The sequence below is a fragment of the Lucilia sericata genome, unplaced genomic scaffold (assembly GCF_015586225.1).
Source record: "Lucilia sericata isolate MDLA Ls3-8-SP2 unplaced genomic scaffold, ASM1558622v1 Contig000100F_arrow, whole genome shotgun sequence".
Taxonomy (NCBI): Eukaryota; Metazoa; Arthropoda; class Insecta; order Diptera; family Calliphoridae; genus Lucilia; species Lucilia sericata.
The window spans coordinates 564998-582314 of record NW_023994132.1 but is presented as its reverse complement, the minus strand read 5'-3'; the positions used below and the strand labels follow the sequence as shown (position 1 = coordinate 582314).

The 17317-nt window shown below is 29.2% G+C and overlaps 1 protein-coding gene across 3 annotated transcripts in view; it reads left to right on the top strand.

The window, feature by feature from the left end:
• LOC119600015 (protein nubbin) overlaps nucleotides 1–8010 on the top strand; it is a 91737-nt gene extending 83727 nt beyond the window's left edge. The window contains exons 5-7 of one of the 3 annotated variants that reach the window (XM_037950012.1): nucleotides 4259–5606; nucleotides 5720–6173; nucleotides 6279–8010. In XM_037950012.1, coding sequence (XP_037805940.1) covers nucleotides 4259–5606; nucleotides 5720–6011 — 1640 coding nt within the window. In that variant the 3' untranslated portion in view covers nucleotides 6012–6173; nucleotides 6279–8010. Of the gene's footprint in view, nucleotides 1–4258; nucleotides 5607–5719; nucleotides 6174–6251 lie in introns of all 3 variants that reach the window. The other 2 variants (XM_037950013.1, XM_037950014.1) reach the window with 2 other exon arrangements.
• The last annotated feature ends 9307 nt before the right edge of the window (nucleotides 8011–17317 follow it).

The following is a 17317-nucleotide window of genomic DNA, read 5'->3' as shown; positions in this document are numbered from 1 at the left end:
GACTTAAATGTCCACAATTTTATTCAACAATAAATGGCTTAAGTATATTTGTGGCAAGGTACAATACCACTTAAATGCCTTATTATGAAAACTTAATCACATTTTATTTTTATAAATTGTGTAGGGTATTAAATGGCCGACTATAATTTCTTACTTGTTAAGTATAAACATGATCATTCAGAGTTTGTTTTTCAAGATATTGGTGAAAGCTTTACATTATTCGAGATGCGATTAAAAGTTGTAAAAAGTTCCTCAGATCCTACAAGATCTCCAACTTTTGAATAGATTTTATATAATCAAGTTTTAGTTAATTTATATTCAATATAAATTCCTTTAGTTTACAAAAAAAATTTCTTCCAATTATAAGGTTTCAACACCAGCTGTTAGAGATTTTCTCAATTACAAATTCTATTTCCCCTAAAAACCACGAATCCTTTCATTTCTCTTTCTTTACAAAAATTTCTAAATGCATAAATTGTTTTAAAACTAGACAATATTTTAAAACATTTCGATTTTATAACAAACTATAGCCGTTGACGTGTGATAAATTTACGATTTGTTGTCCTCGTCCACGCACCAGTACTACTAAACAACTCCACCACTACTTAATATATGAAATGAGAAAAAACATAAAACATCTGCTGCCTTGATTTCTAACCGAAATGAATCAATTTGATTTGGAGTTTGTATAGTTTTTTTTTTTTGTATAATAGAGACACATTACAACAAAACAATTGACATCGAACATTTATAGTTTTTAATAGAGTTTAAATACAACCCTTCCTGTTGTGGCATTTACCAAAAAAGGTTAGAAGTGTGCCAACCAGGAGTTTGCTTTTTTGAATATGTATCATGTTTAAGATGTTTTCAGGAGAAGACCTTTTTTCCTTATTGTCTTTTACAGTAATTTTTTTCCACGGGTTTATGGATTTTTAATGGGAGGTTTTGTTTTTCTTAAAGAAAGTGATATATTTGGTATTAATTTAAAAGATTTTTTATATCAAATCACTAGAGAACAATAAAATGTGTCAAAACTTTTTTTTTTGGGTAAAGAAGAAAAATATGTAAGAAGTTTTTGTTTATTAAAGTAGAATTTGATTGAAATTTAATTTATTAAAACTATTTTGTTAAATAGTTGTTTAAAGCAAACAAAGTAGTTTTTAGAAGAAATTTAAATAACAAAAATAATTTTTGAGAATTCCCAAAAAGTTGAATAAAAAAACCAAAATATTTTCCAAAAAATAACAATTAATTTAAAGAATATAAACACAAAACTTTAATTTTTAAACTCCATTTTCAAACAGCACCTTAAAAAAGTATTGAAATTATTTAGAGCTATTTTGCACTTTGAATATTTTCCTTCTTCTTACTGCTTGACCATGTTTTCCATTCACATTGAGCAGATTTATAACATTTTATCTTTCTTTAATAACCTTGTTAGTATTCATAAGATACTTTACACCTTTTTTGTTGCTTTTCATCTTATAGTTGTTGTTATCATTATTATTGTTGTTTTTGTTATATTATAGCCAGTCTATTTAATATTCTATCTATAAATTTTTTTTTTGGTTGCCATTTGATTTTGTCTATATTTGTTTTTCATTCAATTCATTTTTGATTTTTCTTCTTTTTTTTTTTTGCTTCTCAATGTTCGATTATTTTTGTTATAAATTTGTCTGTGATTTTATGGTTTGTTATACGAGTATTTTTTGTACATTTTTTCCTTTTTTGTTGGATTGGGCAAGAGCCTTAAATTTACATATATTTTATGCAAAAATTATACCATATATACAAAAGTTTTTGGCCTTCATCTTTTAAGGTCTACTGCTTAGATTTTTGATACTTTTTTTCCCTTTTTGTAAACGTATATTTATACCCTACACCACTTTAACGGCGAGGGTATATTGGGTTTGTGCTAATGTTTGTAAAGTACAATAATATTGTTCCTATATCAACCTTAAAGTATACCATTCGGCTTAGCATCATTTTCTGAAACGATTTAGCTATGTCTTTCCGTCTGTCTTTCTGTCTGTCTGTCCATATAAACCTTGTAATCAAACTAGACTTTGAAGATAATTCAATGAAATTTGGTACATGATCTTCCAGAGACGAAGTCTATTGAAAATGGTTAAGATCGGTCTATTATTTCGCCTAGTCCCCATACAACTAAACCCCCGGAATGGGGCTCTTAAGCTCATAATTATGTTTAATATACTCGTATCTCGACAAAAAGCTGCAAAACCAAGTTCTATATTAGCCTTAATGCCCCTGATGAATTTTATAATGATATGGTCTCATTTGACCCTAGCCCCTATACAAAACTCCCTTCAAAACATGACTTAAATATCCACAATTTTATTCAACAATAAATGGCTTAAGTATATCTGAGGCAAGGTATAACTCAACTTAAATGCTTTATAATGAAAACTTTAGTTGTTTATTATTATAACTGGTGTAGGGTATTATATGGTCGTCCTCGTCCGACTATAATTTCTTACTTGTTTTTTGGTTATTCTTGTTCGATTTGGTTTTACAACACATGAGTTAAATGTAAAATTTATTCAACAAACAACTGATGCTCTCCTTGTGTTTTGTAGCAATTTTTATGATGTCCAATGATGTTGATTACTATAGAATCTAGGCAGGGGAGTAGATAAGGGAATAAGTAAAGAGCGCTGTGGTAGTAACAAAAGGCAGGGGTGTGTTGCATATAATGTTAAATATGAATTTTTTTGTTGCTTTTGAATATGTACATGTTGAAACTGTGGACAAAGAGTTGTTGCTTCGAAGTTTACAGACACAATTTCATTAAGAACAGAATTCCTTTAGAAATAAACGTTTGACTACTTTCTTGATTACTTAGAGACATTTAAGTAGCGTTTTAATTCAACTAAGATTGCTCTGGGACTCTAGAACGTCTATTGAATTCCTTTCTGCATTAATAAAAAAAACGAAAAATTTAAACTAATGTAAAACGTAGAGAGTTTTCTAAAATTCTTTTGCAACGCTCCTGACAGCAGTATAGCTAGTCACATTCAATACTTATTGACCATCATCTGTATATGCATTTTATGTCAAAATTGTTGTTGTTTTATAGATGTATATTTTCTGCTCATATTCCTTTAAAGTTAAAAGAAAAAAAAAGCAGCAGCATCACAAATAAATTTGCACATCATCTGAATAACAAATATTGCACGTACCACACGTATGATTTTTATTTGTAGCAGCAACAAAAACACACACACACACATACACTTACAAAAAATATGTATAACCCTGCTTAGAAGTAGAAGAAGTCATCAAAATTGATGTTTTTATGGTAAAACTAAGCAAAAACGTTATTCCTAGAGCAACATATGCAAAAATATATTGAAAATAAGCAATGATGCATACAATTATGAAGCAGCAAAATAGCACAAAATAAAAGAAGGAGGAAAAGCAAAGGGAAAAAAGGTTTAAAACTGTTAATTTAAAATGTGGTTAAAAGGAAAGAGAGAGTAAGTAGCCAGGCAGTGACCTGACCGACCAACCGTCTAAAAACCAACAGAGTCAGTAAATAAACATGAATATGAAATTTTTATAACATTTTTCCACACATTTAAATGTGTGAATAAATTTGTTTTTTTTTTTTACAAAAGGGTTGCTTCGTTCTAGTATTATGAAGTATTTTTTTTTAAATAAAAATATTTCAAATGACTGTATTAAAAATAAACGAGGGTGGAATTTAAAAATATTTGCAAAATAAAACTGAATCAATTGTATGTTAAATTTATTCCTACAAAATGTAGGAAAAATCCTACAAGTGAAATTACTAATCGAAGCGTAAGGAAAAGAAAAACTAAAATTTGCAATTCTAAAATGTAAGGAAAATGAAAAGAAAACATGGAAATGCCATTTAATCAAACAGTAGAAAAGTGGACAAAAAGGGTGTAAATATTTTTGTTAAAGAAGAGTTACCAAACCATGAAATTGACCGAAATGTTTTTTTTTTACTATTTTTTATTTAAAAATAAAATAAAAATATTATGCAAACGGGTTTTTGTTACCTTTTTGAACAGGACACACAGGGGGAAGGGGAAAAGAAGGAAATTAATGGAAAATTAACATACTTTTGAAGAGAAATGAAAAGAAAACACACGTGTCTTTTAAATGCAAAATAAATGTTTAACAAATTTAAATAGAAGAAAAAAATTTTAATATAACAATTTAAATACCAATATATTTAATACTTAATTTTCTTTTTATTTTGTTTCCGTAGCTTCCGATTGTGATGACAATAATTCCAGTGTTGGCAATTCCAGTGATCGCTGTCGCTCTCCCGAAAGTCCTGCCATGGGTCTAACACATCCTCCTTTGAAAAGAAGACAATTAGCAGCTTTACATAGCAATCCCTTGCATTCTTTGCATCAGCACTATCCACACGCCTCACCACCACCCTCCACGCCACAAGCTGCCCATTCGCCCAAACTAATGAAACATCACAAATCAATAGCGGACGAAGAGCAGGAGGAGGAAGAAGGCGCTTTAAATTTAACTAGTGAAAATTCCCGTCACTCCTCACAATCTCCCTCATTATCGGTGAAATCGGTTAAACCCAGCTCGAGCTCACCCTCAAGTCAGCAACAGCAAACGTTACATCAATTGCCACAACAGTCCGCAACATTACCTGTACCCTCTTTAAGCAACAGTCCCCTGCCAGTATTAGCTCCTGTTTTAGCTTCACCACAAGCCCAGCTGGCCGCAGCAGCTGGTTTAGGTTTGGGTAATCCCTTAATGGCTCAAGCAGCTTTGGGTACTCCCTTGTCATCACACGACTTTTCACAATTCCAACAGGCTTTGCAGCAGCAGCAACATTCTCTGCAACAACAATTTCAAAATTATTTAGACATTTTACGCAGCGGTTCCTTAAACTTGGGTCCCTCAGATGATCCAACTGTAGCAGCACAAATGGCTACTGCGCAATTCCTACTACAAAGACAAGCTTTGTCCCAAGCCGCCCAACAGTTGCAAGCTTTACAAAAACAACAGGAACTACAACAAGATCGCAGCGAAGCATCAGTCTCTACATCCCATGAACCTCTACAATTGAAAAATCATCATCAGCATCATCACACTTCAACACCCACTCACCACCGCAGTCCTCTGCACAGTCCAGCCACTTCACCCCTGCCCTCTATCTATGCCTCCAGTCATATGTCACACAATTCTCATCAGACACCACCTCCCTCCAATAGTTCGGGTTCCATTAAGGTGAGCGGCCTATTAACACCTAATACACCCAGTGCTGGTGGTGGACCACAAACTCCTCAAATGCCCAAGAATTTAGCTAATGCTCCTAGAGCACCAGAACCCTCCCCCGAAGAAACAACCGATTTAGAGGAATTGGAACAATTTGCCAAAACCTTTAAGCAGAGACGCATTAAGTTGGGTTTTACACAAGGCGATGTGGGTCTGGCCATGGGTAAATTGTATGGCAATGATTTTTCACAAACCACCATATCACGTTTTGAAGCTTTGAATCTAAGCTTTAAGAATATGTGCAAGTTGAAGCCGTTACTGCAGAAATGGTTGGATGATGCGGATCGTACAATACAAGCCACGGGAGGGTAAGTAAATTTATCTTATTCCAACTCTTTATATTATTTCAAAAACATAAATTTTTTTAGTTTGATTTTTAAACAAAATTTTAATTGTTAATTTATATTTTTCTAAATTTTAGTATCTTTGATCCCGCCGCCCTGCAGACCACCGTTACCACACCCGAAATCATGGGTAGACGTCGCAAGAAGAGAACCTCCATTGAAACTTCTATAAGAGGAGCTCTGGAGAAATCGTTTATGTTAAATCAAAAACCTACTAGTGAAGAAATCAGCCAATTGGCCGATCGTTTATGCATGGAAAAAGAAGTTGTGAGAGTATGGTTCTGTAACCGTCGTCAAAAAGAGAAACGCATTAATCCCTCTCTAGATAGTCCCGATAATGGTGATGAATCACCCTATATGATGATGTAAAAGCCAAACAAAACAATAACGGGCAAAGAGGCAATCGAATTTTAAATTTTTTTTGTATATAAAAATCGTTTTAAGCAACAAATGACAAAAACAGGAAAGAAATATAATTTTTTTGAAATAATTTAAGCGGTATTTAAAGGAAAGAATTAGAAGAAAGAAAAGGTAAGTTTAATAGTTGATTAACAATATTTTTACAAAGAATTTTGCGTTGAAATACTAATTTATTTTTTACTAATTAAGATTTTATTTATTTCTTTTTCTTTGCAGATTTTTTTAAAATTTTAAAATCTTTGAAGGAAGTTTTAAATGTGAACATTATTTTATAATAATACTTGAAATTTTTAATTAAATGTCTTAGAAATTTTAGTTAAAAAACACATAAACACACACATTTGAGTATTAAAATCGAATTGTAATGTAAGTAAAAAATTAAATTAATTTCAAATAGTTTAATGAAATACAAAAACAAAACAAAACTACTTAATTGTTTTATGGTTCAGCAATTTTAATATCATTATAACTACAAAAATACATTTAAAAAAAAAAAAAAATTAAAATGAATTTAATTATTTAAAGAATTTATTTAAGTAATATATCTTTTACTTTTAAAAATATCCTCGTAAATTTTTTTAAAAAAGTAAAATAGTCATTTAATTTTTTTAATTTAAAGGAAAATTTTGAAAATTTATTGTTTGGGAGAGAAAATGTTTTTAAATTTTTAAAATTACAAACATATGTGAAAAAATTAAAACAAATAATTCTGAAATTTAATTCACCATTTTTTGTGTAGATCACTTTATCTGGGTTTTAAATGAAAATGGGTTTAAGTGTTTTACGAGATAATTGGATCAGTTTGTTTGATCACTTTTTGAGTATTTCCAGATTGAAAACATTGTTGAACATTCCATTTTTAAATGTAAATTTCCTTCAAATTTTATCAATACAACATACAGGTCTGTCACACATTCCGATCGAAATGGTTTCAATTCCGTATTATTATTCCGATCATTTTTGTTTTAGCTTCTCCAAATTCCGAATTATTTCGTAAATTGACAAAAAATGAATAAAATTATATAGATTTCATTTAAAATTGTTCTTGTTTAGCTAATCAAAACAAGAACCATGTTTTTAGTAAAGGTTCTTATTATTAAAACTAAGAAAAGCGTTAATTACATACAAATATCAATTCCACTTCAAAAACTGAAAGTGGTTTCATTCCGAAAGAATTTTTCGTTTTCTTTTTTAGAAGAAGCAAAAATACGGAAATAATTCCACTTGCGATCGGAATGAAATTCTGTGACAGGCCTGATAATGATAAAATTTCTATAGAAATTTTTAACATTTAAAATTACAAATATCTACATTTTTATAAAAATTTACTACGTCTTTAGTCTAAATGAAAACCTAAAAAGTTATCGGTTAAAGATAAGAAGAAAAGTAAATTTTTTAAAAACGTGCTGAAAATGTACCAAAAAATGGGGTACTTTTCGATACCTTTTTAACGATGTATTAATAAAGAGATTTGATTCAAAGCATAATTTAGAAATATTTAAAAATTTGCGACAAACTTTAGTTTTCAAAAATATGGATTACATTGCCTTCTAATATTATCTTCCTATATCTAAATATATATTTTTAGATAATATTACTACAGAAATGTTAATTCATACAGATTTGAAAATTTCCCAATATAAGTTAAAATAACTTTAACTAAAATTTTAATTCCAAAAAAAAAAAATTAATGTGAATTATTTTTACATTTAATTAAACTCAAATATTTTGAATAATAATATTTGAATTCACATATAATATTAAAATTTTTATATAATTTTATATACTTTCCTCTCAAATTAAATTTTACGAATATTTTATCGATTTTTCTTCAAATATGAATTTTATAATATTTTTCATTTCTCATTCAACAATTGTAAAACAAAATCTTATTTTTGTTAGTCTCTCACTTAAAGAATTGAAATTTTACTAAAATCATTTTATTCCTCTTTTTTTAAAATAAATGTTTGTAAGTGTAAACTGTATGTAAATGTAAAACGTGTGTATAATATAAAATCGTAGTAAATTTTCTAATAATTAATATTTTTAATATTTATTTCAATAAATATTTACTGTGATAATAATTTTTAATGTTTGTAATGTTTTTTAGCTGTAAGTTTCCCCTAAAAAAAGAAATGTATGTTTAAAAAAGTAATATGAATTAAAACCAACTAATCTTAATTTTAAATGTAATTTATGGTAAAAAACACACACAAATAAAAAAACTACTATTTCAAAAATAATTAATAAAATTGTCATATAAAAAATATCAAAAAGAAAAAACAGAAAAGTTTTCATTTAAATAAAAGGCAACAAAAAGGTAAGTATTCTTCTGGGACAGATCAATATGTTTTAAAATTAAATTTATAGTATTAAATTCCGGTGACAAAAGACACAAATTTAATGCATTTTAAATCTCAAATTTAATTCGAAAAACTACATTTTTCATTTACTACCCCATATGTATAACGATTCAAATTACACAATAAAAATAAAGTATTACATTAATACTATGTATTTAATTAATTGCTTTCGTAGTAAACTTGACTTCCAAACACACTTCCAACAACACTATGAATCAACACACCCCAACAACCCACTCTTTGGTGCCCTCCCGCTTCCCCAAACAACAATAAAAAACCTCAATCACAATCACACAAACATACATACAACAAATAAACCACAATAATATAATGTTAATAAAGCATTTAATTATACAAAGAGTCGGCTTTACGAACTACTGATCTCCAAAAGCCAAGATAATGATCTCCAGTTATAATACTTTCAAACAAATATTTATGCACATAGTACAACAACAAATTCTGCATATCATGATTGAGTGCATTCACAACACAACAATGCAGGCTGGCTAATTAGAATACAACAATTTATAATAATGAAAACAACAAAAACCATAAGATCTTTCCTCACTTTACTCTTCACCCGTTCTTAGCTAACTTTATAACTCTGGGTAAAAAAAAATTCCCAATTTATTTCGTAAGATCTTTGTCGTGACAGTCGGTATTGTGCTGTGAAATAAAAGGAAGTTCTCGGAGTAGAAGAAAAAAATCCGAAATGTAAATTAACTAGTAAGTATGTGTATATAGAACGAAAGAAGGGGGAGTGTTGATTTCAATTGAAGAGAAAAAAAAACATGTTCAGGGCAAAGTGTTGTTTGCGGTTGTATTGTTAAAGTGTCATTTCAGTCAACTTGACTCATCTGCATGTGCCATGTCATTCTTTATAATTTAGTTTCATGATTGAAACTATTTAATTTTTGTTAGCGGTGTAGGAGAATTATGAAATGCACTATAAGCTAATATTTGAAAAAGTTATAAACATACTTTACGAAAAAGTGCTAATATTGGAAACAGGGATGGGAAATTGGGCAGAATAGATAGATAGATAGATAGATAGATAGATAGATAGATAGATAGATAGATAGATAGATAGATAGATAGATAGATAGATAGATAGATAGATAGATAGATAGATAGATAGATAGATATATAGATAGATAGATAGATAGATAGATAGATAGATAGATAGATAGATAGATAGATAGATAGATAGATAGATAGATAGATAGATAGATAGATAGATAGATAGATAGATAGATAGATAGATAGATAGATAGATAGATAGATAGATAGATAGATAGATAGATAGATAGATAGATAGATAGATAGATAGATAGATAGATAGATAGATAGATAGATAGATAGATAGATAGATAGATAGATAGATAGATAGATAGATAGATAGATAGATAGATAGATAGATAGATAGATAATAGATAGATAGATAGATAGATAGATAGATAGATAGATAGATAGATAGATAGATAGATAGATAGATAGATAGATAGATGTACAAAGACATCTTGGTTTATAAGTCTAGATCTTGGTTTATTCGGATGATTTTGGATTGGGATTCAAATTCAGATTCAGCTTTTCTAAATATCGAGTCCTAGCTTTTAAAAAATCTCTGTTTTTTGGTCATATTTTAGACGATTAATCAACGGAAAGAAATCATTGTTTGTAAAAATCTGTTATGTCATATAAAGTCTAACATGTCGACTTTACAGTAAAGGTTTAACCTCTGTTACATCTGATTCCTTCTTCCAGATATCTTTTCCAAAAGTTGTTTCAAGCTTCAGAAGAAGGAAGAAGATATAATAACGGATAAGCCTTTATTTAAAAGTCGACAGGTTTGACTGGATGACATAACATTTTTATAAACAATGACGTTTTAGCGCAGTTATAACGTCTCAAATATGGCCAAAACAGGTTTTTAATTATAGGAATTTGGAAACCCTGGTGTAGTCCATTTAAGAGTATACTTTGATCACTGATATTGTACTTTTTCCAAATTTTATTCTGCATTTATTAGCTACATTTTTATTAGCTACAATCGTAATGCAGAATACACATAATCGAAAAGCATTGAAAAGATATGGAATTGCTTCGTCTTTTTCTTATGATTCAGTTTTTTGTTGGAATACCTTTTTCGATCTTGGCGTATTCTGTTACGTAAACGTAATCGAAATACAGAATATAAGTGAATATTAACATTACAAAAGCCTTCGAGATCACATAGCATTTCAAACTCTCCTACGTTTCGAAATCACGACTTCAGTAACACATAATCTACTTGGATCCATTTGATTTTTCAAGATGTTTCGCTTAAGACACGGTTAATTCAGATACCAAGATTGAGAAATCACTAGAAATGGTTGGGATATAAAGAAACCGTAAATTTTGGCAGTTATAACGAATATTACGATTTTAGGCCAATAATAGACTTTGATCGGATCTAACATTGATGCCTCTTACATTCATAGTTTGATTGAAAGTGATATCTTTAGAGTGCTTCAACTTTGATGAATACGTTATGGTATCAAATTGGCCCAATAAAACTAAGTCGACATTTCTATATTGGCTTTAAGTAAATCTTTAACAAAGAGAAGCAAGCGATAAAAATCTCCACTTAAAGTCTTTTTAATTCTAGAATTTTTCTTAAAAGCCCACAGGCTTGACAGACACCAATATGACTGCTTTTTTGTTTTAATCACCGCCAGTAATTATTATTTGAATAAATTTTAATTTTTGTAGTTTAAAACTCTGTCAGCAAGCACCGCCAACAATTTCAGTTTTTGGTTTCTGTTTTCTTTTCTGTTTTTATTTATTTATTCAATTTAATTCCGTTCATTCAGTTGTTAGTTGGATTTCTTATGAATTAATTTGTGTTTTGCATGTTGTTATTTATTAAATTTTTTCATCTCAATTTTTTTATGAATGAAATTCATCATTCCGTTTTTATTTATTTCGGTTTTATGTTTTTTTTTTCTTTTTTTTTTTTTTTTTTTGGTTTAAGATAATTTGAGTGTGTGTTATAATTTGGATCATCATGCCGGTGTAGTATCGGAATAAAAGAATGAATGAATAAATGTGTGGATGTATGTACATATATTTGTCTTTTGGGGTATTTGGGTTGTTATGATTTTAATAGTTATCGGAAATAGTATTTAATGTCCGTTGTAGTTGTAGTAATGACATGTAAAGGAAGAGGTTTAGGTTTTTTTCTTGAATTTGACCTAAAGTCATCATTTTATTTGAATATATTAAAATTAATTTTGTAATGACCTGAATAATTTAAAAAAAGCGTAAAAAAACTTTAGTATAAAGGTATTACATATTTTAGGCAATTTTAACGGATTTTTAAATTAATTTTAGAATAATTTTAATACATATTCGACCAACATTAACGGATTGAGAGATATTTTTATAGGAACTGTAACATTGATCGAAATTGACTTATCAGTTTTACTTAGATGGAGGTTCAGAATCGTGAGTATTTAATGTTATTAGATAACTTTTGGCCATTAATGTTTTAAATGAACTTTCCAAGTCCCTCTCTTTGATCAAAACTGTTACAAGAAACTTGCCGGTAGTCAAAAAAGACGAAAAGATCGCGAGTGGTTAAATATCTTGAATAATTTCGGAGCTTGATAAAAAAAAAGCAATGCACAATGGCGCCTGAAACACTAAAAACCTTCTTTTACAAGTTCATGTTACAATTGAATTAAAACTTTTATGATCTTCTGCTTCTGTTTTTGTATGTCTAAGACATAAAAATCTTTATTAACAAATAAAAAATCTTGTCTTCCCACAATAAAACAAATAAACTTGTGGAGCTTCAAATAAAATCTTTTTCATTCTTCTATAAATTTTGTGGTTTTATAGATGTGCATTTAAAAGAAATATTTTTATTTATGTTTCTTTAATTTCTCTACAACTTTGTTAATTTATACATTGTTAAACTTCGCACAATTGTCTTTGGAAACTGACTGATATTTGGCACCATTGTGCGAATTTAAAAGATACATTTCTGATTTGAAAACTTATGGCATTTGTAATTAAAGAAAAATTACGCTATTATATTAATTTATGTACATTGTACATTTCAATATGAATTAAATTTGAAATCCGTTAAAATTTTTTTCTTTTCAAACAATAAGAAAATTTTGTGTATTACAAAAAAAAAAAAAAACAGTTGCAATGAAAAAGTCATAAAATATAAATTGATCATGTGGTATAAATGCAACTCAAAAACAATGGTAACAAAAACTTCATTGAAGTTGAAAGAACAAGTTGAATAATGAATATGCATAAGTAGATTTTAGTCGCAAAGAATGGGGCACATTCTACGTGCCACAAAGAGAGTCTTTCCTTTACAAAGTTGTTGGAAAACATTTTCTCGTAGATTTGTTTTTATATCTATAGGAATTTTATTTTAAACTTAAGATTTTGTTTAGGGTAATAAGTATGTAAAAGATAAAATCAACTTGATGTTTTATGACTAACAGTTAGGGGCAAAGAAATAGCGGTTATTTATATTTAGTAGTAACAGAATAAAATTCTCTAATAAATACTACAGCCCAAGGCACTTATTTGTAAAACTAATTTTGACAACTTTGGAACTTAAAAGCTTCGTAAACATATTATGCCATCTAATGACTAAAACTTTTTCGATTTACTTTGTCTCTACTGTTTGAAAGATAAAAATATAAATTCTTGTATACATTTTATTATTAATTCCATTTCTTCCTTTTGGCAACAAATACTAAAATAAACTAAAACTGCACACACAAAAATCAGAAAAAGAAGACTGAAAGAAATAATGGTGACATGCAAACTTTTTCCAGTCTAGAGGGCGATAAATACATGTTGCATTTACTATACAAACACACACACACACACACATACAAGTACAATATTTTAAAACATGCATATGAGTTGCAGTACTGAATTGTATGCAACATTTAGACACACAATCTCCACTGTATTGCATAATGTAGCAAAACAACAATAACAACATTTATTGCTGCATTGTTTTGTTCATTCATTTCATTCATTATCAACATTCAAAATCCAAAAAAAAGTCAGTCAAGTCATCAGCATAATGAATTAATTAGAATTATTTCTTTTTTCTTGTCTTTTTTTCAGTTGCAGTCATAAAAGTGTAATTTTAGCCAAAACGAAAATAATTTCTTTGGTTAAGTTTTTATATGGCTCATATTTATGTTGCAAGTTGCTAGCACAGCTAGTGATAAGTGTCATAAACAGTAGGTGGTATTATGAAAAGCATATAAAACTTTAACAAAAGCAGTTTTAGAAAAATCTTGATCTTTACATTTTGTTCATAAAGAAAAAACATTTTAATATAAAGTTTATACTTTTGTGGCAGCTACACATACAACTTCTTTTAAGCAAAGCGGAAATATAAATTTATTATATGAAAATGATAGTCTTTTAATATTCAAATAATTGCTCGTTATCTCTCAACCGCCCCTCTATTGCTTTGAACGCCTTTCTGCTGTCATAAGTTGTCTATAGGTTGCACTACAACTTTAGTGCAACCTGTTGCCTGAGCTTTTATTGTATAATTTCACACTCACACGCCTCTTTTTTTTATTTTATTTTTTTTTTAATAAGAAATGAAAAATTATGCAAATTTATTATTTTTTCGCTTTATTTAGTAACAAATAAACAACTATAACGATTAAAAAAATAGAAGATCTAAATATTGTAATTTTATGTATTTAATCATAACAAGTGCTGGTTCGTTGTTGTTAGTATTTCAGGTCTTGCGCTGTTTTATCGCATAAAAAGGGTTAATTATAAATGCTCCATTATTCTTATTATGCTGATTTAATTTTTGTGTTCTCAAGGCGCGTAAACTTTTGCAAAAATATTTTTTATGTGAATTTTTTATCCTAAAAAGAAAAAAATATTTAAAAGTATCTTGTCTATTCCCCCTTTTATTAATATTTTAAGTTTCGTAGAATTTGCATGCACTTTGTCTGTCTCCCATTATTATAAGTACTTTTGTAAAAATGAAAACATTAATTAAAAGCGTCAAATATGAGTTAAGATGTACATTATTTAGTACTTTTAGAGTTTGCAGTTACTGTAGTGAGTACCTTTTGATATATTTTTCGATTAGTACTTTTATATAAAGTAAAGTTCGTTTGTTTCAGCTCCGATCCTATAAGAAATATTGCGGGAATAATCGCAATGAATGCAATTGGCAAAGAAAAGAGAACTTAGGAAGTTAACCACCGAAATCTATGGGATGATACTAATAAGAGGAAGACGGGAATCGTTCTCAGAATGAACATTACGGCTTTCATCAAAATTAAAAGGAAATATATTAGGTACGATTCCATTTTACATATTAAGTATTTCGCTCATCACTACATCCAAAAAACTGAGCTTGTGAACATCAAACAATAATAGAGCACTATATAACGCTTTTTTCCAATAAAAATTTTCATGTAAAGGAGCGCACATCAGGTGAATTTCTTTCTATCTGAAACAGTGTTTCAATGTTAATTTTCTTTTAATTTGTCTCTAAGTACTTTTTATATTTATGATTAGTACTATTTAAAAGTACTATTAGTTTACCATCTCTGAAGTACTTATTCAAAACTTCAGTATCGCAAAAAAATATGAAAAAATAAACATTAAATAAATGTAAATTTCTCTATGACACGCGATAAATATTGCAGTCTCTTTTTGTTCCACAGCTAAATACAAAAAATGACGATCATTTGCGTATTTACTCACTCACAAAAAAAGGGTCAACTCTGTTGGCACATAACGTATGGATCTTTCCATAAATTGAAAATAATAATATAAACGAGAAGAAGTTTAAAAAATGTGAAATATTTTATCAAAATGTTAAGGTATTTAAATTCGGTCGCGATATTTTAAGCTTATAGACCTATTGTCTAGTCAATAGTCTAATATATAGTCTAATCTATAGTCTAGTCTTTAGTCTAGTCTATAGTCTAGTCTATAGTTTAGTCAAAGTCTAGTCTATAGTCTAGTCAAGTATATAGTCTAGTCAAGTCTATAGTCTAGTCAAGTCTATAGTCTAGTCAAGTCTATAGTCTAGTCAAGTCTGTAGTCTAGTCTATAGTATAGTCTATAGTCAAGTCTATAGTCTAGTCTATAGTCTAGTCTATAGTCTAGTCTATAGTCTAGTCTATAGTCTAGTCTATAGTCTAGTCTATAGTCTAGTCTATAGTCTAGTCTATAGTCTAGTCTATAGTCTAGTCTATAGTCTAGTCTATAGTCTAGTCTATAGTCTAGTCTATAGTCCTAGTCTATAGTCTAGTCTATAGTCTAGTCTATAGTCTAGTCTATAGTCTAGTCTATAGTCTAGTCTATAGTCTAGTCTATAGTCTAGTCTATAGTCTAGTCTATAGTCTAGTCTATAGTCTAGTCTATAGTCTAGTCTATAGTCTAGTCTATAGTCTAGTCTATAGTCTAGTCTATAGTCTAGTCTATAGTCTAGTCTATAGTCTAGTCTATAGTCTAGTCTATAGTCTAGTCTATAGTCTAGTCTATAGTCTAGTCTATAGTCTAGTCTATAGTCTAGTCTATAGTCTAGTCTATAGTCTAGTCTATAGTCTAGTCTATAGTCTAGTCTATAGTCTAGTCTATAGTCTAGTCTATAGTCTAGTCTATAGTCTAGTCTATAGTCTAGTCTATAGTCTAGTCTATAGTCTAGCTATAGTCTGTCTATAGTCTAGTCTATAGTCTAGTCTATAGTCTAGTCTATAGTCTAGTCTATAGTCTAGTCTATAGTCTAGTCTATAGTCTAGTCTAGTCTAGTCTATAGTCTAGTCTATAGTCTAGTCTATAGTCTAGTCTATAGTCCTAGTCCTATAGTCTAGTCTATAGTCTAGTCTATAGTCTAGTCTATAGTCTAGTCTATAGTCTAGTCTATAGTCTAGTCTATAGTCTAGTCTATAGTCTAGTCTATGTCTAGTCTATAGTCTAGTCTATAGTCTAGTCTATAGTCTAGTCTATAGTCTAGTCTATAGTCTAGTCTATAGTCTAGTCTATAGTCTAGTCTATAGTCTAGTCTATAGTCTAGTCTATAGTCTAGTCTATAGTCTAGTCTATAGTCTAGTCTATAGTCTAGTCTATAGTAGTCTAGTCTATAGTCTAGTCTATAGTCTAGTCTATAGTCTAGTCTATAGTCTAGTCTATAGTCTAGTCTATAGTCTAGTCTATAGTCTAGTCTATAGTCTAGTCTATAGTCTAGTCTATAGTCTAGTCTATAGTCTAGTCTATAGTCTAGTCTATTAGTCTATAGTCTAGTCTATAGTCTAGTCTATAGTCTAGTCTATAGTCTAGTCTATAGTCTAGTCTATAGTCTAGTCTATAGTCTAGTCTATAGTCTAGTCTATAGTCTAGTCTATAGTCTAGTCTATAGTCTAGTCTATAGTCTAGTCTATAGTCTAGTCTATAGTCTAGTCTATAGTCTAGTCTATAGTCTAGTCTATAGTCTAGTCTATAGTCTAGTCTATAGTCTAGTCTACAGTCTAGTCTATAGTCTAGTCTATAGTCTAGTCTGTAGTCTAGTCGATAGTCTAGTCAAGTCTATAGTCTAATCTAGTCTATAGTCTAGTCAAGTCTATAGTCTAGTCTATAGTCTAGTCTATAGTCTACTCTATAGTCTAGTCTATAGTCTTAAAATGACACTTCCAGGAAAAAAGGTAAATAACAGAGAACTACATAGTCACTTGGTTGTGAACTCGGGTTTGAACTCAGCTAATCTATAACTATTTCGTAATTAGCTTTAAACATTTTTCAAAATGTGTTAAATTTTCAACTCAAGTGTTTCAAGATCTAAGTGTCAATATTTTGTCACATTTTATGTTTGAATTTGTCACTATT